General features: G+C 47.2%; 7 protein-coding genes across 7 annotated transcripts; 3 read left to right on the top strand and 4 right to left on the bottom strand.

The window, feature by feature from the left end:
* Positions 1–51: 51 nt before the first annotated feature.
* On the bottom strand, positions 52–1,451 carry F4813DRAFT_89704 (Rho2 GTPase). Its single transcript, XM_049249017.1, has 5 exons — positions 1,224–1,451; positions 929–1,007; positions 848–853; positions 582–773; positions 52–490 (listed from the first exon to the last, which is right to left on the bottom strand). Exons 1-5 carry the CDS (start codon positions 1,256–1,258, stop codon positions 200–202), a joined length of 603 nt encoding a protein of 200 aa, XP_049099022.1. The 5' UTR covers positions 1,259–1,451; the 3' UTR covers positions 52–199.
* A 7,256-nt stretch (positions 1,452–8,707) lies between these two features.
* Positions 8,708–10,719, bottom strand: F4813DRAFT_89848 (uncharacterized protein). The gene is made up of 2 exons (XM_049249019.1): positions 9,917–10,719; positions 8,708–9,840 (listed from the first exon to the last, which is right to left on the bottom strand). Exons 1-2 carry the CDS (start codon positions 10,269–10,271, stop codon positions 9,269–9,271), a joined length of 927 nt encoding a protein of 308 aa, XP_049099023.1. The 5' UTR covers positions 10,272–10,719; the 3' UTR covers positions 8,708–9,268.
* Positions 10,720–13,040: 2,321 nt separating this feature from the next.
* F4813DRAFT_361468 (uncharacterized protein) lies at positions 13,041–14,017 on the top strand. Its single transcript, XM_049243523.1, has 2 exons — positions 13,041–13,404; positions 13,503–14,017. Exons 1-2 carry the CDS (start codon positions 13,297–13,299, stop codon positions 13,638–13,640), a joined length of 246 nt encoding a protein of 81 aa, XP_049099024.1. The 5' UTR covers positions 13,041–13,296; the 3' UTR covers positions 13,641–14,017.
* Positions 14,018–14,054: 37 nt separating this feature from the next.
* F4813DRAFT_89933 (translation machinery-associated protein) lies at positions 14,055–15,031 on the top strand. The gene is made up of 2 exons (XM_049249020.1): positions 14,055–14,162; positions 14,259–15,031. The coding sequence occupies exons 1-2, from the start codon at positions 14,149–14,151 to the stop codon at positions 14,836–14,838; spliced, it is 594 nt and encodes a 197-aa protein (XP_049099025.1). The 5' UTR covers positions 14,055–14,148; the 3' UTR covers positions 14,839–15,031.
* Positions 15,032–16,219: 1,188 nt separating this feature from the next.
* Positions 16,220–17,346, bottom strand: F4813DRAFT_390033 (uncharacterized protein; the record flags this gene model as incomplete). The annotated part of the gene is made up of 3 exons (XM_049246947.1): positions 16,220–16,847; positions 16,913–16,981; positions 17,057–17,346. 3 exons carry the CDS (start codon positions 17,344–17,346, stop codon positions 16,220–16,222), a joined length of 987 nt encoding a protein of 328 aa, XP_049099026.1.
* A 1,841-nt stretch (positions 17,347–19,187) lies between these two features.
* On the top strand, positions 19,188–20,278 carry F4813DRAFT_361472 (NAD(P)-binding protein). The gene is made up of 2 exons (XM_049243524.1): positions 19,188–19,582; positions 19,650–20,278. The coding sequence occupies exons 1-2, from the start codon at positions 19,289–19,291 to the stop codon at positions 20,148–20,150; spliced, it is 795 nt and encodes a 264-aa protein (XP_049099027.1). The 5' UTR covers positions 19,188–19,288; the 3' UTR covers positions 20,151–20,278.
* Positions 20,279–20,614: 336 nt separating this feature from the next.
* F4813DRAFT_396596 (GroES-like protein) lies at positions 20,615–21,945 on the bottom strand (the record flags this gene model as incomplete). The annotated part of the gene is made up of 3 exons (XM_049247843.1): positions 20,615–21,672; positions 21,738–21,748; positions 21,810–21,945. The coding sequence occupies 3 exons, from the start codon at positions 21,943–21,945 to the stop codon at positions 20,815–20,817; spliced, it is 1,005 nt and encodes a 334-aa protein (XP_049099028.1). The 3' UTR covers positions 20,615–20,814.
* Between the last annotated feature and the right edge of the window lie 62 nt (positions 21,946–22,007).

Consider the following 22,007-nt stretch of genomic DNA (forward strand, 5'->3'; position numbering starts at 1 on the left):
TCCGCCTAAGCCAAACTCCACTAAGTGAACACCCAATTTTTGGTTTAAATCTGATCCCCGGGGACATTTCCTGCTCGTGTTCGTGTGTCGATTCCCGTGGCCCATTCTACAAGTCGCGTCGAGTTCGTACCGTACCGTACCGTACCGTACCGTACCATGCCGTGCCGTGCCGTGCCGTACTGCGCTGCGCTGCGCCGCCTTATAATATAACGCAGCATCCGCCGCCTTCGCCTTTTTCGAAGGTGAGGAGAGCGGCGCGGGTGGCGGCCTCAAACACGTCGTCGACACCCTCCCCGCTCAGACTCGAGCACTCGAGATACTTGCGCGCGCCGACCTCCTGCGCGGCTTGCTCGCCTTGCCGCTCCGTCACGAACTTTAGGCTCTTCTTGCGCATCTCCTCGATCGCTACTGGGTCGTCTCGTAGATCCTTCTTTAGTCCTACTAAGATGATAGGGACGCCGGGGCATCGTTCTGTCGCTTCTTCTACCCACTGTTTTGCTGTTAGCCAGGATCGTTCCGTTGTCTCTTGTTACTCGTAGTGTGGAACGGGAGTTGAGCAGAAGCGGGGAGGGTTGTCCGACCTTGTGCTTCACGTTGTCAAGAGAATCAGGCGACTCGATCGAAAAGCCTATTAGTAGCACATGCGCCTTCGAGTATGCGAGCGGTCGCAATCGCTCGTAGTCTTCCTGGCCCGCCGTATCCCATAATGCTAATTGTACCGACTTGCCGTCGACTCTGCAATCTGTTACGTAGTTCTCAAATACGGTCGGAATCTAAGGGGGCGCGAGAATCGTTAGTCCGTCGGCCAGGTAGGCTCATGGTAGGGTCCGTGGTGATGTCTGCTTACGTAGTGCTATATGTAATCTGTTAATGAATGATTGCCCGGAAGCACGGAAATGAAAAGAGATTAGGGGAAGGGAAAACATACGGTTGGGAAGTATCCAAGCGTGAAGACGCTCAGCAAAGAGGTCTTGCCGCAAGCTCCATCGCCAATAATGACTAGTTTCCTAGCGATCCAATTAGTTTTGTGTTAATTCGTATAGTTAGAACGCGATGATAGTCGAATGCGAACGGCTGTAGATAAAAAAAAATATGTCATAGGTCGGTAAGCCTGGGGCTAGAACGACGATAATATGGGAAAAGGGGGTGACGTCGTGGGGTGCGCGTGATGGTTGTCTTCGAAGACATCCGAAAAGAGATCGACAGGCAAGGTGAAAGCATACCTGCGAATAACATTCTGCGGAGTTGAACTCGCCATTGCTCGACGCGAAGTGAAGTGCACCAATCCCAAGGGGGGCCTAATAGTTCGTATCGTATGTCTCGTTGTCGGAATAAACTTCTAGATTCGGTTTGTGTTTTTAGGACGCGTGGACTAGCGACGGATTCGAAAGTATATTTCTCGTTATCCCCGGCTTGGGGGGTCGTCACCTCGTGTCGGATTGGAATTGGGATTGTGATTGGGATTGGGATTGAAATATGTAAGCGCAAATATAAGGCCTCCGGTGACAAAAAGTTGATGTGAGTTTAGTTCGTTTAAGTTATTAACTTTTGGATAGGGATAAGGGGAGCTTTCCAACGGGTCTCCTGGTCGGGCTCTAATAACGAATTAATCGTTGATGATATTGGGTATTTCCAGATTTCCCAATGGAAATATTGTCTCGTTTCTTCGGATTATACTCTTTTTTGCTGCCCTTCTGTTTGTTATGTTATCCTGAAGATTTAAGTATGTTTGGGTTAGAAAAAATTGATCGAATACGAGAGGCCTGCACACTAGAGCCGGGTTTCGCGGTCGAATTTAAAGCCTTCCGTTAAAGGATTCCCTGGAGTTCCTTTTAGTCCCTTGTCGGTGCTGTCCCCCTGTAATTTGGGAATTCAGCTTCAAAAATAGAACGATACAATTGGTCGGGTTCGACGCCGGACCTTAACGTTGTCGCGAATGTGTCCAGCTGTGTTAAACTAATATAGCAGCTCTGAGAGCCTTACGATTAGACAGGGGGACGAGTCCAGTTCAATTTATATAAATAATTCCCTCCGTCGTGTATGTAGATGAGAAGCCGGCCTCGAAAAATATTACCATTATTATTTACCATGACTTCTACACAACATGCTAAGCTGATGTAAAGCTGCGAGATGCCGCCACTCAGCTGTAGCTATGCTAAACCCCGAAAGAACGCTACGTTACAAGGACCTGGGCTAGATCAAACAAGTTGCCCAGGCCGTGCCACAGCATCAGTTAGCCAATAAGCAACAAGGGGGTTGTTATGAACAGAATCGATTTTCCCGGCGCAATTGGTCCGACACAACTCGGGATAGTAGGATGATGGATGCTGACTTTAACAACTGGTGAGTGACTTGGCTGTTAGACAGCCAGATCGTAAACTATGAAAGAGCCAGTGAGCATTAAGAATAAACAGTTATATGTTAAAACTGCGATGCTACTTCGTTGCTATTCGACCAGTTAACGATATACGCTGTTACATACTTGCTGATTGCTACGAAGGATGTTTGATGATGAATTAATGAATTGATGACTGGAGTGGAACCCAATAATATGCAAAGTGGTTCTTCCTCGTCCATTCACTTAATATCTGATAGCCTATGCAGAATACATAGGTAGACAGGAGACATATCGATTCGTCAACTTCGAGAAATCAAATCGAGCTAGCCTGTCAAACTGACCGCTCCCGCTTCGTCGCACTGGCCCGACTATGATCGCCCAACGGCTGCAGGTCTCAGCACAAAAAATTGGAATGGTGCATGTCTCTGCTGCATACTCCCCTCTTAATCCCACTTGAACCCGCTGGTAAGTCGCTACATACTATGTACATATGTATAATGACCGTGTCCGACCACACTTCTTTATTGAGGCGATCATCATGGAGAAGAGGTCGAACATAACATCGGCTTAACGCCATTGGCTTGCAGTAATTATGTATCAATTTTCGTACATGATTCCCAGCACCGTAGTTTGATAAGTGATAAGTCGTGCTACATGTAGGTAAGACCTCTCTTGTTGATTGATTACCTGGTTAAATATCTAGGTAGTCATACCTTAGGTAGGTAGTCATCGTGATGTAGCACAAGCCATGTTATTCAGTGTATCGTTATTGGTAGTGTTAGCAGGACACGGCCAGTACATACAAACCAGGTGCTTCAGGTAGTCTGCTGGCCTTGGCGAGATACACATGTCTCCCGTGGGGAATAACTGAAACCATTAAATTTGTTTGGGGGACGCTGGGACGCTGGGACGCTAAGATGCAACTCCTTTCACCCAGCACATGGTCATAGATGTGAGGAATGCCTTGGGCAAACCCGCATTCCAGTATTTCTTACGCGTAATGATATCCACATTGAAATTAGCAGTTGACTATGTACCTACTTACCTACCTATGTTTCTTGAATTAGATGGGTTTAGGTTAGTTGTTTATTTTAAAGACAAATAAGCAATTGATATAGATATCAAATAAAAGTTACAGTTATTCTAAGAATACGGAATACAATAATATTGACTACCGGTGAGTCATAAATAAGATTATTTATCATGTTTTAAACTGGTATAACTAAATAAAATGTTGGACGTTGGGGGATATGTAGAGCTGGTACCTCAATGAGCCCGGGTCAAGGGGTTGTGATAGCGGAACTAGTGACGACTTACAGCTTCAGCCATCAGGGTGCTGTATTGGCGTACCTTATTGCTGGGAATTTTGGGCTGCCTCAGCTTCTATGTATTGTACATAGTAGAATCCTGGAGGGGTTACTCAAGATCATGTGACTACCTTATTCCCCGGCTTGCCGACCGGCAAAACTGGGGGGCTGATGGAGATGAGGCTGTGGTAACTTTAGGGAGGCCTTACTTAAGATACCTTACCTAAGCGGCCATGTACCTACATGTAAGGTTTTAGCACAGTTTTGGAAGAACCGACCCAATAGGCGTAGAGGTACCACAAGCCAAAGTAGCTGCTTTTCGAGATTGTAGGTACATAGTACCTGCCTACCTGAGATTTCGACGTCTTTTGCATGGAAAAGCCAGACGCAAGAAACGCCAACATCCCAAAACCTTGGCCGACTACAGCAACATCTCTGACCACCGAGCATAATTCGCACCAGGTGATCAGCCATCACTCCGACAGGCCTGTTGGCGTTGCACTCTTTAGCATATTTACGGTGCCAAGGTTAGATACAAAAACCCACTATCTCGTAGATTGCAGTACCTATTTCCGGTTCGGACAGTTGCCAATTTGCATGCTCGAGAGGGGCACAACTACGGTTCATTCAGATTCACCTTCGACAAGTCGACAAATTGACAAATCGATCATAATACCGACCTATCCGGAAGCTAATCATTCTTCTATCTTAGGTGATACCGTTAAATCTGTATCTATCAATCCGTAACGCCTGTCAGCGAGTTGTTTAACTCGGACTGTCTCCAAGGAGTAGATCGCACATGACTCCCCTCGCTTTCGCGTCATAACCTCCCTTGAGAATGCCTGGCAAAAACAACAATCGACAGTCGGCCGCGCAGGGTCCCCAGCCTCCGACTTCCAAGGCTACAGCGAAATATACAAATAAGGATGGAACCAAGTATATATCGGTTCCCAAGTCTTCAGCTTCTACTCCTCCACCCCAGCCATCGCCTACGACAACCTCATCCTCCAGAGGCGGTGCTCCGACCAATATCCCTGCAGCTGCCGACATGCCCCCCGCGCTGCCGGTAAATCGAAAGAAGCAAAAGCGCCGAGCAAAGGCTGCTGCAAAGGCTGCGGCCGAACAAGCAGAGGCCGTGGCGAATGGGCTCCCCAGTCCCGCATCTACGAGCAGCGTGCCTTTACCTATCGGAACAGAGTCGCAGAGAAAAGACGCGCACTACTCGCGAAATACCATACCGACCGAAATCCCTCCCTCCGACAACCACACGCACAATGGCGAGGACTGGGGAGATGAGACCGAGAGTGACGATGAGCACCCCGAATCTGCCAACGGCTCAGCGCAAAAGGCTTCTAAGAAGTCCAAGAAAAAGAAGAAGAAGGGTACGATCGAGGAGCCCGTTAGTAATAACCCCTCCGGTATATCTAAAGAGAAAATATGGAACACTTCAAACGAGCAGGAGCGAGAACGTATCAAGCAGTTCTGGTTGGGTTTGGGAGAGGAAGAACGAAAATCCTTGGTCAAGGTTGAGAAAGACGCGGTGCTCAAGAAGATGAAGGAACAGCAGAAGCACACATGCAGCTGTTCTGTCTGCGGGCGCAAACGGACAGCAATCGAAGAAGAATTAGAGGGTCTCTACGACGCATACTATCAAGAATTGGAATCGTTCGCGAATCAACCTCACAACCATCCTAATGCGCCTCCTATGTTCGAACCTAAGAGATTCGGACCTATGAGCGGACTACACCCCCCCGGAGCCCTTCCGTCTAGATTTTCGAACCATCACCCGTCTCATGGTCGCATAGTGGAACACGTGGACAACGACGAAGACGAGGAAGATGAAGTAGAAGAGTATAGTGATGTAGATGGTTTGGATGACGAGGACGAGGATGAGGATGAGCCTGAAGAGATCCCTCGCGACCAATATCCTAACGATTTCTTTAATTTTGGTCAAAGTCTCACTGTTAAAGGTAAGCTGCTTCATACGAGCCCGATTCATACGTGTGTCCAGCGTGTTTGAATAACATGTTTTAGGCGGAATTCTTACTGTAGCAGACGATCTACTCAAGAACGACGGCAAAAAGTTCATAGAAATGATGGAGCAGCTAGCCGAGCGAAGAATGGCGCGCGAGGAAGATGCTAAAGATCACTACGCCGGTGCATACGGCCACACTGCTAATGGTGCTTCTCTACCTAACCCTCACAACCACCCACCTCTCGAGGATGACGAGTCGGAGGAGGACGAAGAGGAAGAGGAGGAGTATAGTCAGGATGAAGACTATGAAGAGGAAGAGGTAGCTAGCGAGCATCCACCGTAGGCGCGCCTTCTGGCTGATGAATTATACAGGACACTATGACTGAGGAGCAACGTATGGAAGAAGGCCGTCGAATGTTTCAGATCTTTGCCGCGCGAATGTTTGAACAGAGAGTATTAACCGCATATCGAGAAAAGGTCGCCAGGGAACGTCAGGATAAGCTTCTTGAAGAGCTCCAAGAAGAAGAAACGCAAGAATCCCAACGAAAGGCCAAGAAGGCAAAGGAAGCACAGAAACGAAAAGACAAGGCGGCCCAGAAGAAGCAAGCCCAGATCGAGGAGAAGGCGAAACGCGATGCTGCCAAAGCGGCAGAAGATGCGGCTCGCCTGGCGGAAGAAGCAAGGAAGGTCGAGGAAGCCAGATCCAAGGCAGAAGAAAGGCGGAAGAAGAAAGATGCTCAGAAAAGGGCCGAGGAAGAAGAGCGGTTAAAAAAGGAGGCTGAGCGGCAGCGACGTGCTCAGGAGCAGAAGGAAAAACAACTAGAACAGGAACGCAAAGCTCGCGAAGCAAAAGAACGCGAGAAGAAGCTAAAGGAGGAACAGCGACGCAAGGAACAAGAGGCTCGTGAGCTTAAGGAACGCGAGACTCGAGAAAGGAGAGAAAAGCACGAGAAGGATAAGAGAGAAAAGGAGTTAAGAGCAGCTCAGGCGAAGGCCGACCGTGACGCCAAGGAAAAGTCTAAGCAAGAAGAAAAGGAGAAAGCGGCTGCTAAAACCGCAACTCCTATAGCCCCTATTCCGACTCAGCCTATGAAGAAACAGCATCCCGTCTCGATTCCTGTGCTCCCTCACCAACCCCCGCAAAATCACGCCTCGCCTCAAATAGCGGTCGCAACTCCTGTTCTGCCCAAGGCTCCCACACCAATGAAACCTCGCTCCGTATCTCATGAGGTAACGAGATCAGCTTCCCAGGCTTCTCACTCCGCTTCCGGTCCAAGCCAGAACGTGTCGCCGCTCACCCAAACTCCGCTGCACACTAGCCCTGGTCCTATTGGCCCGCCCAGAAAGGCTTCATCTACCGGTCCGGTGAATATGGGAACTCCTATCGCCCATCCAGCATCTCCTCTTCATATAGGAGTCAGGAGCCCGCCTAGTGTACACCAAGGGCCCTTCACGGGACTACCTATGAGCCTCCAGGGTCCTCCCGGAATACCACCTCCACATATGGCTCCGGGCTTCAACCGAATGCACGAACCAATGTTCCCCCCTCCTGGAAACCTAAACTTCCGCCCCGTGGGTGGCATGCCGACACCGCCAGGCTTTCCCGCTCCTAGCCCGATGAGCAGTCGAGCTTTTCTAACTCAGCATGTGCCTCCCGGGTTCCATCACCCAGCAGAGCAACCTCCGCCGAATATGTCTCATCAAGGTTTCTCCCCGGAGAGCGTATCGGGGCGGCCGCATTCACACTCGCGACAAACATCTGCCTCTTTTGACGCGAATTCTCTATCCGGCGGTCCATCTCAACCAATTAGCAGACCAGCACCAATTGGTAGACCAGGAAGTGTAGTTCACGGTCAGAAAAGCCATGGCCTATCAGCCGATGTCGATGATGTGAGCAATCATCTCGGGAGCAGCGCCTTACTTGACGACACGGATGTACCTTTAGAAACTGTAAACTCCCCCCGACGAGGCACCGCCGCTCCAGGTCGGATTCCGTTCCCAAGCGCGCCATTCATGGACCCGTTCCTAGGCTCGCCACTCAACACCACCACATGGGGCCCTCCAAACGTGTTTTCCCCGCCGCCCGGTTTTGCCAACCCTAACCCCACGTGGCCGATGAATCCCTCGTTTGGTGCTCCCGCCTCTGGTATGCGAACCTCTCAACCTCGACCTGTTGCTGTTCGTCAAATGCTCGTGAACGCATGCAAAGAACTACAGGCTCTCGGATCCAATACAAACGGATATGTCGACCTGCTTGCCATTAAAGGTCATGTGAACAGCATAAATCCGCCAGGACACGACCCCGTCTCTGAAGAGGAGTTGTTAGATATGTGCGAAACGGTAGGCAGCTCACATAACGGCGGCGGAAGCTTTGATGTGCGGATTGGCGATGATGGGAAATTATCTGTCCGCTTTGAAGCTGATAGAGGATCGGTTTCGGGGCGAAATGTGCTGGGAGCTCCAGGCGAAATCGGCAGTCCAATTGTAGGAGTTGGTTCGCCAAGTCGTGCGGGTCCCCCGGCGTAGGAGCCGAGGCAATGGTGGAAAGGATCAAAGAAACCAATGATGAAGTAATTCGGTTACCGGCAGGGGTGGATAATAGGCCGACGTCGAGGCCAGGATTCGTTTTGAAATTCTCTTTTCCGCATGGAACCGGAGCTATGTCCGGCTCTTCGGAGCCTATCGTGTACCTTTTGGGCCGCTACTGGGTGAGCAGTCGCGGCGCGTTTGTAACCAATAGGTCGACTATCCCCTGGGACAGTCGTCAGAGCACGTGGGAGTAGTCTATGCCTTCAGAGATGCGCGAGAAGAAGCGGCTTTTTACCTTTTCTCTCGCCCCCGATTTTTAGGGCCGTTAAGCAGGTCATTGTTATGAATGGGAAACCTCGTTGAGCATCCGTACTAGAGCGCTTTTTGTTCAGTATTAGCGAAATTAATATTCACAAGAGTGCGACCATCTGAGATGTTAGGTGAGTCGCAGATGCTTATTCTTGGGAAGTCTTAGATCCGTTTAATTTATATGGTGAGCGCAATCGTGAGCGCAATCGTGAGTAGAGACCTCAAGAAGTCTTCTATTTATGATTCTTGTTTAAGTAAGTAAGTGTACTGTCGATGTACGAAGTCATAACCAAGAGCTTCATTCATAGAAGATTACAAGAGAGCAAGTATTAGTTAGGAGAAAACACATCTGCCTATAGCTTAACAGCTAACATTTATACAAAGCTCATTATAGCTGAATTCAATTATATCTGCCAAGGCTAATAGTCATTTCATCATAGAAGGGCATTATAAAAGGGTAACAAAAGACAATGGGCACAGAGGTAGGTACCTAGGTATGCGGAAGGGGAAAATTACTCCATAATGATCATAAAGACAAAGACAACCGCATAGCGTAGGTCCGAAAATACCAATTATCCGAGGTATCTAAGCGAGTTGCAACATCACGAACCCCAAAGTCCCGTTTTCCATGTCCTCGCCACGCCCGACTTTGCCTAATTCCATGATCCCTATGATATGATTTATTCGTCAGTTCCGCCCCGCATGAACACATTCTTCAGCTGTCGATTCTCTCTTCGTCCCATTCCCCTTCAAATTGACTCCGCTCCAGCTCTAGCTCCTGGGAATACATGTCTCTCCAACGCACCGCTACTAATGGTGGCTCGGAGCATGGCCCGCAGGTTCGTACGAAGCGTCCGCGTAGGAAGAATCCACAAACGGATTTTGCGCACCGGACCCTACGCTCGGCTCACGCTTGGGCGGGATGGCGGTCGTCTCAGACATGGTAGCACTAGTGGCGTTTGCAGCAGCCGTCTTGGCGATGGCCACGGCCTCGGCGTGCGCCCTCCGCTTGCGCTGGGCGCTCTTGTCGCGGCAGCAGAAGAAGAGCAGGGTGGCGAAGCCCAGGGCGAAGACGGCGGCCAGGAAGGCGGTGACGATGATCTCGCCGACGTCCAGGGCGTCTTGGCGCACCATGCACAGGTCGTAGCCGTTCTTGTCCGTCGAGCAGATGTTTTCGGCCTTGCAGACCGACGTCGGGACTTGGGTCTCGTAGCACGAGAGGGTTTTCCCGGATTCGCTGCCCGTGGACTGGATGGGGCAGGCGGTGGCTGTGGTGGTGGTTTCGGAACTGCATTCGATGGAGGCGGAGAAGACGCCGTCTGTGGCGGTTGTGGATGAGGTGCCGGTTTCTGCTGGTGCGGGTGTAGGTGCTGGTGTAGGGGCTGTGGTGGACGTCTGGTTAGTTATATTATTTTCTCTAACTTATTTAGGGGATCACTAGAGAGAGGTAAGTCTCACCTGGCATAGGTTCAGGCCCTCGCCGTCTAAGTTCGGCAACGGACTTGCCCTTGTGGAAGTTGTTGATGATGAAGGCGGCTTCGATGGTGGACTCGGCGCTCGTGCAGCCGGCGTTGCGGAAACACCGCTCTAGGTCGTCGGCCTCGACGTATTCCGGCACATTACGGAAACAGTGCGTGAGAGAGCCTTTGTCACCACAGGCTGCGGCTGCGGAGAGCTTAAGAGCGGTATCTCGGATATACAAAGCTCGGTCTGCTATTGCCGCACTAGCACCGAGAGACGATGTTGGGAAGAGTAGAAGTAGAGGTAGAAGGGTGGCCGGGAGGGCCGCGGCACCCGATCTTCGTCCGTGCATGATGATGGTCGACTGGTTTGTATAATGTGGGCAGTTTAGGCTTCGGAAGAAGTAGCAGCACGCTAAATAAAGTACTGATGCGAGACTGTTTAGACGAAGATGGAACTAGATGTCGCTCAGTCGAGACGAGACACCAGCTTTGTAAGTTGCCCGAATAGGTGGGAACCTTGAGACAAAGCCCGAACTGTGATTTCTTCCCAACAACTAGGTAAAAGCCCAACTAATCCACGTTCCGATTTGGCCGATAAATATGTATCTAGCCAAGAATCTGATCCGTCTCCAGGTTTTTAATCTCCGGATTCTTGCCCTAGTCACTGCCGAAGTAATAGTTGTTGGTTAGAACCCGTGAGCTACGCAGAAATCATCAATGGCGAAGGGTAGGAGATGGGAAACACAAAAACAAAAACCAAAAGGACAAAATCTGAGAGAATCTGACTAGACGGAGGTACGGGTTGGCTGAATATGTAAGAAAAACGCATCCTCCTACATGCTGTCCAGATGCAGCTAGGCTAGTCAGTCCAGTCCAGACCAGAGCAGCCCCATCATGATGTTTTTCAGGGTCTTCTGTTGTTCTTTTTTTACAGGGCTAATGGCCAGGGGAACAGCTAGCTCTCGTAACGCTGTCGGGTGCCTAGGGCTCTTACTATATCCATCTGCATCGTGCAGCAGAGCACTAGCCGATAACTACATAAGGTAACCTGATGTAACTACCTCTTAGGAGGTACCTAAAGGCTTTCGTAAGTGACCTATTTTGGTGGCATGGCGGAACGAATCACATATCGATCCTTGGCATTAGGAACAGAAGCGCTGCGGCTGGCTCGGAAACGGCATAGCCCTTATGGCACTATCATGATTGGGCGGATGACTTCGGAGCCATCTAGTCTGTCTAGTTACTAGTTACCTACATATAGTCAGAAATTGAATCAGGAAGTCTGTGTTTCCCCACAGAGAGCACACAGAAATATGAGGACCTGTTATGTTAGACAAGTGCTTCTCTACGCAAAACATGTCGGACAGACGCAATACGGCCGGAATCCGAAAACCCGAACGAGACAACATCCACCAAAGCAGATTGTGGGGGATCAGCAAAAGCCTAGTTTTGCCTTATCTAAGCTGATCTGATGTTTAGCGGAGGGACAAGGGCTCTTCTCTGCATGTCAGATTTTTGACAATGCCATGAATGTTGTCGAGATGGGCCTATGGGAAACCACCCTACCACCACCACCAGCCAGCCCGGGATAATTCGTTTATTGCAATGCCGACCTGTACTACCTACATAGGTACCCTGCGGTGCTGTCAATTTGGCATCTGGGCAATACCCAATACCCTTTAAACCCCATATGCCCCATATGCTGGATATCATTCACTACCGATAGTCCACTACGCAGAATATACACCATATACACCAGTAACCGTGCCTCGACCGAGTCGGACTAGGACAATTTAAGGCTGTATCCCCCTTGTCCATGCAGGAGAGCTAGCATGGTGGCTGAGCCGAAGCTCCGCAAGGGGCTTGGAGAAGCTGAACAGGTGTTGTCTGCTGGGTTCGCGTCTTGCATTGCAGGATACTTTTCTAAATCGGTACTGATTAGGCTATCACTTGCGACAAACCCAGATATTTCGTGTGATGATCGTCGCTACTTTTACTATATGCCGAACAACGTTACCTTGTATAACGCTGTTTACCCTTGGCTGGCTTGGTGCGTTTTCGGGGATTTTTTTAATACGGTTCGAGTGTCATCTTGGAATACGTGCATGTTGAATTTACTCTTAGCTATCAATCAACAGGGGGGGGATATTCGCATTCCAGGTTTATAAGCGCGTCTGATCTTCTCATGCGTTTATCCTACCCGGGATATTGAGTTATAGCAATAATACCCAAGGCATATTCAATTACAACTGGTTCCCCAACCCTGCGCGTCAATTCTTGACCCCCAAACAATATGCAATAGCGAATAACTTTGCCGATGCAATAGATCCTTGATATTTACGATGAATGGGATCGGACAAGCATCATCGTTAATTTTCGTGACTCTCCAGAGACATCAAAGATGAATAGAGACCTTATGGATTGTTCACACTCTTATCATATACCTTCACATGAGATTAAGGATCATATTGGTAGCACGTATCCGTGATAAAATTAATAGTAGGAGTGATACCGGAACGTTCCGTGTTCAATCTATGGTATAATTGCAGGTATAATTGATGCTTGCACGTGGATGGCTCAGTTGTCTTCTGAAGTTTAATCCTTAAATTAGAATACGTATTTCCATATTTCTTAACTCGGAATGGCAAGGTTAATAAAGCAGAATGATATAAACGATGAGATGAAATATAAGACCTGGATATAACGCAATGAGCTTATTTTTTGCGTACACATGGGTTCAAGTCCATCGATTGTCAAGTACTTAACCTTTATAATTACTGACTTAGAATAAGATCTTCAAGTTATTTAGGTAGACCTTGGTTCCAGACAATCATCTCTATCTACTGCCATTCTGGCTTTTTGCAATTAGTAGAAAGGAATATATACCCAGTTAATATACCCGTAAAGTACACTAGATTCATTAGAACTTATCCAACATAAGAAAAGTCATGAGTAAAAGTGGCAGAATTTATAAACTTAATGACCGGCCATCCGAGCCTTTATTTTACATTCATTCATATTCATAGACTACATACCTACCTTACACACCGAGTTACCTCATAAGGAAAGCCAAATGAGATTTCCAGAAGTGAAAGTGACTGAACTAGGTTAAGTGATTACCTAAGTCGACAGGGGATATCCACGTGATTTCTAGTAGCACTGACTGCCTTGTTTAAATACGTGTATACGTCATTACATACGAGGCAGTTGCGAAACATGCATTCCAGATTGCTGCTTGCCTCTCACTCTTACATATAAGAGACAACATCTCTTCCTTCACCCAAAGTCTACAAATCCCGAATCTAAGCAGACACGCTCATAACCACTACCAGCCTACATCTATTTACGAGAACACTCAAAACCAAACCTGCCAAAATGCCTCTCGTCGTCCCAGGAATCACCGACAACTCTCAGGACAAGACTACGCAGTGGTCGAGCAAGTTAGTAGGAAAGACAGTATCCGAAAATGACCACAGCGAGACGGTATGTACCAATTTTATCTCTTCATATCTCTCCCATAGACCATAGAGGACCGTTTATATGCAAGAAGATATCAGCTAACGCATAGTTACGTATTATAGAACTTCTGCAAAAGGGATCTCCCCCAGCAATGCCGTGTCATTCAACCTGGCATGATGGTGACTAAAGATTTCGTCCCGGACCGACTGAATGTCCATGTCAAGGACGACGGCACTGTAAGCCATGTCCAGCATGGTTAGACATTGCACCTTCTGTAATTCACGCCTTTGTATGACGGATATGAAGCTGTTGGGCTTGGAATGGAGGGGTTTGCCGGAAGGGAACATTATGCGTAGCCTACTCAGTACCCTTTAATATCAGCAACAAGAATGACTAGCAATTAATCACCAGTAACAGTATCTTTTACATAGGTAGTTTTATTTTTCCCTTTTAGATGGACGGATCTGTGATGTGTAGCATAATGAATGATGGTTATTTCAATGTTGCTTATAATATTGATAGTGTTAATAGTGTTGATAGAAGGTACCTTTGTACCATGTGCCCCGCTAGACCGCGAGCTTCGAGGGGTCGAGTCTGCCCCGCGCTTTGCTGCTTTAGACTTCTGAATTATGATTGCGGGGCATTTCATTCAAATGCCCCTCCAAACTTTCACGAGCTTCTACTCTAAACATCATTTAATGTCGATTCAGACATTACTTAACAATCCCTAAAATTGCACAGTAGCCAATTGGCCCTAGATCCGCCAAGATGTTCAAAAGAGAGTAAGCATTCTTGTTCTCTCAGTATATCCTGACTTTCTTAGCCAGACTTTTCAGTCATTATGGTCTAGCTAATCATCCCGCTTTACCAACAAATAGGATAACCGCCGCGCCCAAATCCAAGTTAAAGTCGTCTGTCCAGCGCTCGCTGCGTCAATCCTTACTGTCTACCTACCCATTACTAAACCCCTACATCGATGAGATCCTACCGAAGAAGGGGTCGCTCGAGGCCATGAAGCTTCCCGATCGCTGCACACTATACGTGTTAGACTCCCAGCCGCTCTTCTTCCAGCAGGACACGACAACACTGCTACCGCACCTACGCCTCGTCCATCGCTTCCCAGACGCCTTCCCTAGTATACGCATAGACCGCGGAGCGATTCGCTTCGTATTGTCCGGAGCCACACTCATGGCACCCGGTCTGACAAGCACTGGCGGCAGATTACCCAGCGGCGTCAGCACCGAGGAGGGGAAGGAGGGTCTAGACGAAGACGAGAGGTGGACCAGGGAATTGGAGAAGGGAGAACCCGTGGTAGTCCGGGCCGAGGGGAAGCTCGAAGCATGCGCCGTGGGATTCTTGGTCATGGGCACCAAGGAGGTTAAAGAGAAGGGCAAAGGACCTGTTATCGAAGACGCGCACTACCTGGGCGACGGATTATGGAAGCTCACTACGGACTAGAGTGAGTCGCGGCGGAGCGTGGTCGATTTATTGGTTAAGCGAGTATCATTACATGAAGCACGTGCACTAGCCCGAGGGTCCGAGGGTGCCTCGACGAAGCTCTCTCAGTGAAGCTCTCTCAGTTGTGAGAAGTGTTACTATCCGAGGGATTTATACTACCAGGGCCGATTATATTTACATAGCATCTTATGAAGGTTCTGAAGAGGCAAAGCTATCAGAATAGGAAAGTGAATGAAAGGTATTTTTATTAATATTATTTTGAAGGAGCGATTCTGGTGAGACGTGTATACAGAGTAGAGTATTGGATTAATACTAATTTGCAAGGATATGTGTAAAGTTCAACATGATTGTGTGGCTGGCTGGCCGGTCGATCTGAAATACTCTTTCAATGAGATTTCAAATATCTCCCTCTGTGGAATGACAGGTAAAAGGATGTTGTATTGGTAAAGATTCTAATGACTTCACTCTTCCCTCCAAATTCTTAAATATCCTTATCTCTTGCACTATCTTACACCCCCGAAAATTATTTAATGTATTGAATTAAACTCTGTTTAAGAAGGTTGTTTGTGTTTTCTTGCATGCGTTATGTTTGCCCCCGACGAAGTGGGGCCGTGATATATGTCGGACCGGGCTCCGCTTAACTCTTGCCTCCGGCAAATTCACCGGAATGCTCCGAAAAGGGGTAGAATTCCAAAGAAGTAACAATAAAAGTTTTCTTTAATACGTACCACGACTATCTGATAAAGCCTTGCTTTAGAATCTTAGACAAATTTCTCCATCAGAAACATGCTACAAAGATCACAATTCACTATCTTGAAAATGTCTGACTCTAGGTTATCTACCATTATTGATATCAGTCAATATTCATGTCCAGGAGAAATGTAATAGGGAATATTTAATTACTTGGCTTAAGCCAGATCTTAGAGATCTACGATACCAAGTCAAAGGGTGATAGCGAGTTAAACGGAGGAAGTCATAACAGGAGAAACTCGCACTGTTCGAATTGTAGCGGCAAAGCATATGAATTGATTAATCAACGCAAGTAAGGACTATCTATAGCTAGCAAGTGCTATCAACGTTTCTGAAATAGTCTGCAATAGTCTGCAAGAGTCTGCTTGTTTGCCACGAAGTAAGTTCATCAACCGTACAATCATCTGGCTACAACATTAAAAATGTTGTCCAGCATTCATAGTAATCATACTTTTTTTTTCCTTTTGCAAATTGAAATAAGAATGCTGTGGTCTCTTCGAAGAATCATTCAAGTGAAAAAGCAATGCGCAATGGATATGTTGAAACATATTATGACTCGGAGTAAAGTTTCTCAAGAGTCGAACGGCGGTTTGTGTAATGCAATGGCGTCTGGTGTAAAAAAGCTCGTTCGTTAATCTAAAAAGATCGGGTCTTCGGGGTAGTAATTGAAGATGTGGGCACTGGCCTGGATCATGATGGCCGATGTTATCTCTTCGCAGAAGTCGTGAGATAGATGATGCACTCTAGTGTTTAGGTGAGGAGTATAAATTGCCCTCAGAGCCCATGCTCCGAACGCCCCCGATGGGAGCGTTCTGTACCTCCCGTGTATTGCCTGATAGTGAAAGTAGCATCTTTGAATCTCTGCCAATACGTAGTCATGAAGGTTTGCGTTGACTGGATGACTTGGCGTGGGGACAGGCGCGCTGTGTAGGGCTAGTGCGACTCGGGTACAATACGCTTTGAAATAGTTGACGACAGTATGTAGCACATAATCCTGGCCGGCCCATCGCTGCACAAGAGCGATGGCGGCAATGTATTCCTCCCCGGTATAATGATGATCGTCCAGGTTGAAGCCTTCAGTGCCGTAGACTGCCAAGAGGACAATCTTCCAAACGTTGGCGCTCTCAAGAACGCGTACGACGCTGTACTGCATGTGATCGCGGGGATCGACGAACATCCAGTACAAGTAGGGGAGTGGCCGAAGCATCTCAACATGCACCAGGATGGGAACTCCACTCGCGATCAAGACAACGACTTCACTGTAAGATATTCTGTTAGCGGTGCCGTCATAAACTTAAGTAATGCAATGATATAAAGTACGTACACGTCGAAGAGCTCCGTCTCGACAGCAGCGACACCCTGCACTCGGAGAAGGCCTGGGTCAATAACGTCTCTGGAATAGACCGTTAGCTTTGTTTTTACAATGGTAGAAGATGGGAAATAAAAGGGAGTTATGTAATATACATACCTCACATGCGGGTAGTCGTTGTGGAACAGGCCGTAGTTCAAGCGCATCAAATCCTCAGCATTAGCGGAGTTGTAGAACATGGCCTGGGATAGATTGCCATTGTAGGGGGGCGTCACGAGGTTCTCGAGATCATCACCAAATAGCTCAACAGCAGGGTTGGGCATAGGCGACGGAAGACGAGGAATCTCGAAGAGTTCTGCGTCGACGTCCTCTGCAGGCGGAGCAGAGATAGGAAAGTCCTCAGACTTTAAGATGCCCCAAAGGGTGGCGGGTCCAGGAAGAGAACCCATGATGAATTAGATAGCTTCTATAGGAGATGATGTTGAAAAAGAAATATTACAAAGAGGCAGACTTGCGTTGGAAATGACTTGCGTAAAAGATAGGTTAGGTGAGAAATAACAAATAACTTGAGTGGAGGTGGGAGGAGCCCAGGGAAGGATGAGTTGAAGGTGAAGAGTAGAGGAGAAGAGCATGCAAAGAAGAAGAGAAACTATCTGCTCAAATAATAATTGCTAGGCAGGATTGCAGCCACTCTCAAGGCAGCGATTTGTTTTGGTGGGCTGCAATACGCAATTCACTATGAGTTACAGGCCTCCAAAAGGTTCTGCTGGTTTGCTTAGAAGTGGGTAGAAGGAGTAACTTCTCTGTGACATCCTACTAAGAGGGGGTTTGGAGGAAACTATTCGCAGGTTCATACAGGGCGTGTCCCTACACAATGCCTAGACTAGATGCAGAACCCCGTGGATATGTACCTACTAAGGGCTTAATACATGGTACTAGGCCATCTGTACTAGCTATGAAGAGAATGTCACACCAACAGTTTAGGGACATAAGTTAGAGGTTGTGTTATGCTATTACATGTTAGGATCCCCTGGTAGGTATCCTAAGATGGAGTTTCTAGTTGGTCTGAAGCGTTTACTAGCAGATCATCTAACTAGGTTCGTAGAGACCTACAAGGTGTACGCACAATACTAAGCACCGTTTACTAATAGTCATTCAGTGATTTGGTTAGCTCAATCCTGTAGATGCTTCTTAGCCTTCCATATGCTAGGTAGCGATCTGTTTTAATGCCATTGTAACATTGGGAGGAGTTTTGGTCTACTGATCTGAGCTTTGTTTGAATACAGCAGGTTAAATCCATGGACTACCTAGTCACCTAGAAAAAGGTGCTGTATCAGCAGCCCAGTCTTCGCTAGGTTCATGGTCTCTTATATTTCGGCTTAGGTGCATTGCTATTTCTTGTTCATTCCCTCACATAAAATTATTGGGGAGAAAGGACGTATGAGGCGGATCGATAATGAGCATCATAATTTTCCCTTTCTCTTTTTCTTCAAGTATTGTTAAGTATCGTTCTTGTCAGAACTTTACTCGTTAACATTTAGGAGTACACAGTGTCGTGCCTATGACAACATGAAAGTATAGAAGGCCGGACCTGTAAAGGGGAGGTATGATCAATTAACCGGCCGAGTATTGGCGGAGCTCCGATCCGGATGAGGTCCGGATGCGGCAGTTTCTACCAATCAAGAAGTTGAGCGGGGCCGGGATTTCGGCATGCAAGTGTGACTTTAGAACAGCAAACCGGGGAGGATGTTTGCTACACTAGCAAGTGCTAGAACGTTAAGTGGGCTCGAATACATGTACCCATGTACTCACTTCATCTGAAATGTTGGAATCCCCCCAAATAAGACAGAGGCTTAGTTACTTAAATGAGGAGAGTTTGTATATGATTATTTGAAAAATGTTCTGTTTGAAACATGCTGGGTTCCAATCATAAATGCAATAGCTACAACGTACCGAGTGGGCATTAAGTTGCTAATACTTTGAGATGATTAGGTGTTTTGTAGTGCCTGCTGAACTCACCAATAGTTAAATTATACAAACTTCATTTCATAGCTACCTAGGTACCTACGTTTATTCATACATATATCCAGACGAGAGATATCCTCTTCAACATGATCCATCGTGTGCGCCGGATAGTGATCACACTCGTCAACTTGTTGTTTGGTACAGCCAATCCTTGGTTAATAGCCCCAAGGAGCTTTCCGCAGGCTGCCTGATTAGTAAGAGCATATCTGACGTATTAAATGACTGTGGCACAAATTTCTAATGGTTCTGGTTCTTTAATTGAGGGGGTCCTTTGGCCTATATACCGAGTCTTCCGCTGCAGTTTTTCTTTCCCAACTACCACACTACTACTTCACCTCTTAGTCTGTTTTGAAAACTATCATCACAATGGCGGCCCATCGTGTCCTCCTACTTGGTGGCAATGGAAAGGTAGCTCGCTTGCTAACGCCGATGCTCCTTCAACGATCATGGGAGGTTGCGAGTATCATTAGAAGTCCAGACCAAGTTGCGGAGTTACAGCAGATTGGAGCGCAGACGAATCATAAGGGCAAGCTAGATGTTCTTGTCCGCAGCATCGAAGACGTTAAGAGCGAGGCACAGGCCAAGACCTTGATCGATGAAGTGAAACCTGACTATGTCGTCTGGAGTGCTGGTGCTGCAGGGAAAGGAGCACCGGAGAGGGTATGATCATCGGCGTTAAGCCCGAATTTTCACTTAAGTCCGACATATGCTAACATCCTTTTGTCAGACTGAGGCAATTGACCGCGATGCTGCATGTCATTTCATTCGCGCATCCGTGGCAACCCCGTCGATCACTAAATTTATATTGATATCTTTCAACAGTTGTCGCTATGAGAAGATGCCCTGGGTGACGGAGGAGCATTGGCAAGAGTATCTCAAGACAACTCGAAATCCATTGAATAGATACTACGAGGCCAAGATCGTCGCGGACAAAGTGCTGTGGGAGGAGGGAAAGAAAAGAAAAGATTTCGCAGCAGTTTCCCTCCGTCCGGGCATATTGACAATGGAGCCCGTTGGCGGCGTTGCCCTAGGGAAGTATCCGCGAGTGGCAGGAACAACAAGTCGTCCATCCGTTGCGTACGTCACAGCTTTGTTACTTGATTCTCCTAACCTCAAGACTTCTTGGTTGGATATACTAGATGGCGATGAAGATCCGGATGCAGCCGTAAAGAGATGTGTTGAGCAAGGAGAGGATTGTGCTGAAGGGGAACCCTTCTATAAACCTTAGGTTGAGTATGGCGTACCATCCACCTAAGGCAAATTTTGAGGCAAAAGGGGAATTATGTATTTCACTCGTTTGGTACATAGGTCAAGTAACGCAAAAATATGAAGCTTTGGTCTTTTGGGTTGATGCTAGATTTCCATGAGTTATTTAGGCCCTTCTAAAGTGTACCATTAATGAAATATTTGGTGTTAAGTATTTGGAGATAGGTTAAGCTTTTTAGTAGTTAAATGACTAGCCCTTCTATCCCCTTATTATTAAGTTCTTTAGTCGTATAGTCTTGCCCTGTATATCTATAGTATAAGTACCGATTAGCCCTGCTAAACTGTGGCGTATTTGCGCAGATTGTGTCAAATATAAAAGGTTGCAACACATGACGGCCACCATGAGTAGTAGCTAAGATATATTTATGAAACATAAATTGGGTCAATTTTCTGTTCGATCTTTTTAAAAAGTATAGTAGATCTATTGTCTTTGATTACTTCTATTGAATTATTTTATGGTGCAGCTTCTGATTCGACTGACCCCTGAAATTAACACTCTAAACCTCTATCAATTCCCAGTCTATGTGATTACCTTCTATTAGTTAAAGTCATGCCTCATATAGTCGAATGTTTCGTACTATGTAATTCCCTTCCAAATTTGAACAACTCATTTTCGGATATGCGGATTACTCGGGCTTCAGAACCGCACGGAAATGCACTTTGCCTTGCTCCAATTTGTCCATAGCATCCTTGATGCCAGCCTCCGTCATCGGGAAGGTTTGAACGACGGGCCTAATATCGTGTAGAGCAGCAAACTCAAGCATACGTTGGTGGATATATCTCGGAGCAACGACGGATCCTTGGATGGTAATAGCACCCAATAAAAGGGGCAAATAGGGGATCTGGAAGTTTCCCTCGTCAACTGAAAGGGGATGGATCCATGCTCCAGGAGCTAGGATAGGGATAAGCTGTTCCCAGTTAGGCTGGGCGGAAGTGCACACAAGCAGGCGGTTTAGCGGCTGTGTCACTTTAAGTTCTTTCTTGTCCTTGGTGGCAATAAATTCGTGCGCTCCTAATCGCATAGCCTCGTCCTTCTTCGAATCAGTGCCAGATAGAACGACAACGCGGCATCCCATCTTGGCAGCAAATTGAATAGCCAGATGTCCAAGTCCACCAACTCCCATCACGCCGACAGTTTCTGTCTGTGTGGTATTGTAGGCGTGAAGAGCGTTGAAAACGGTGGCTCCTCCGCATTGCAAAGGTGCAGCATCCTCATCTGTCATCCCATCGGGGATCTTGAACAGGAAAGCTTCTCTCCAAATGGCATGCGATGCGAAGCTGCCTTGGTCCCGGTCTGCAAATCCGTACATAGCACGGTCAGGGCAGTATGTCTCACTACCGCTCAGGCATTGCTGGCAGTGACCGCAAGAGTCATGCTCGTAACCCCAGCCAACTCTGTCGCCTTTCTTTAAGAATTTGCATGCTGGTCCTGTTGACTCGACGATACCAACTCCCTCATGTCCTAGGACCATATCATCATTTTTCTAGATGCTATGTTAGTAAACGTCTTATATTATTACACTTAGACCACGTAAGAAGTAGTACATACGTAATGGAGATCTATATTTCATAAGTTAGTGCTCAGATTTTCCGAGTTTCATGGACCTAACGCAAGACTTACCAGTTCCACATAGTCCAGAAGCCGTAACTTTAACTAGGACATAATCTTCTGATAATTTTTCTGGCTTGGTCATAGTGGTCTTCTTGGGAGCACCAGACTTGTCGCCCTTGAAAACTGTGAAGGTAAGGCTAGACATTCTTTTTGTTTAGCTTGTTAAGTATGAGTATAGATGAGCCTAGAAATATTATAATGATAGTA

The sequence above is a fragment of the Daldinia decipiens genome (assembly GCF_022478715.1).
Source record: "Daldinia decipiens strain CBS 113046 unplaced genomic scaffold F4813scaffold_19, whole genome shotgun sequence".
NCBI lineage: Eukaryota > Fungi > Ascomycota > Sordariomycetes > Xylariales > Hypoxylaceae > Daldinia > Daldinia decipiens.

What these genes read in the sequence shown, in the direction of transcription:
- F4813DRAFT_89704 (XM_049249017.1), bottom strand. Translation starts at nt 1,258, where the DNA reads ATGGCGAGTTCAACTCCGCAGAATGTTATTCGCAG. An exon ending in CCGCAGAATGTTATTCGCAG is followed by an intron (nt 1,008 to 1,223) that starts GTATGCTTTCAC and finishes TTGGATCGCTAG; the next exon opens with GAAACTAGTCATTATTGGCG. An exon ending in TTGACAACGTGAAGCACAAG is followed by an intron (nt 491 to 581) that starts GTCGGACAACCC and finishes ACAGCAAAACAG; the next exon opens with TGGGTAGAAGAAGCGACAGA.
- F4813DRAFT_89848 (XM_049249019.1), bottom strand. Translation starts at nt 10,271, where the DNA reads ATGCACGGACGAAGATCGGGTGCCGCGGCCCTCCCGGCCACCCTTCTA. An exon ending in AGGGCCTGAACCTATGCCAG is followed by an intron (nt 9,841 to 9,916) that starts GTGAGACTTACC and finishes CGTCCACCACAG; the next exon opens with CCCCTACACCAGCACCTACA.
- F4813DRAFT_361468 (XM_049243523.1), top strand. Translation starts at nt 13,297, where the DNA reads ATGCCTCTCGTCGTCCCAGGAATCACCGACAACTCTCAGGACAAGACT. An exon ending in AAAATGACCACAGCGAGACG is followed by an intron (nt 13,405 to 13,502) that starts GTATGTACCAAT and finishes TACGTATTATAG; the next exon opens with AACTTCTGCAAAAGGGATCT.
- F4813DRAFT_361472 (XM_049243524.1), top strand. Translation starts at nt 19,289, where the DNA reads ATGGCGGCCCATCGTGTCCTCCTACTTGGTGGCAATGGAAAGGTAGCT. An exon ending in GGAAAGGAGCACCGGAGAGG is followed by an intron (nt 19,583 to 19,649) that starts GTATGATCATCG and finishes TCCTTTTGTCAG; the next exon opens with ACTGAGGCAATTGACCGCGA.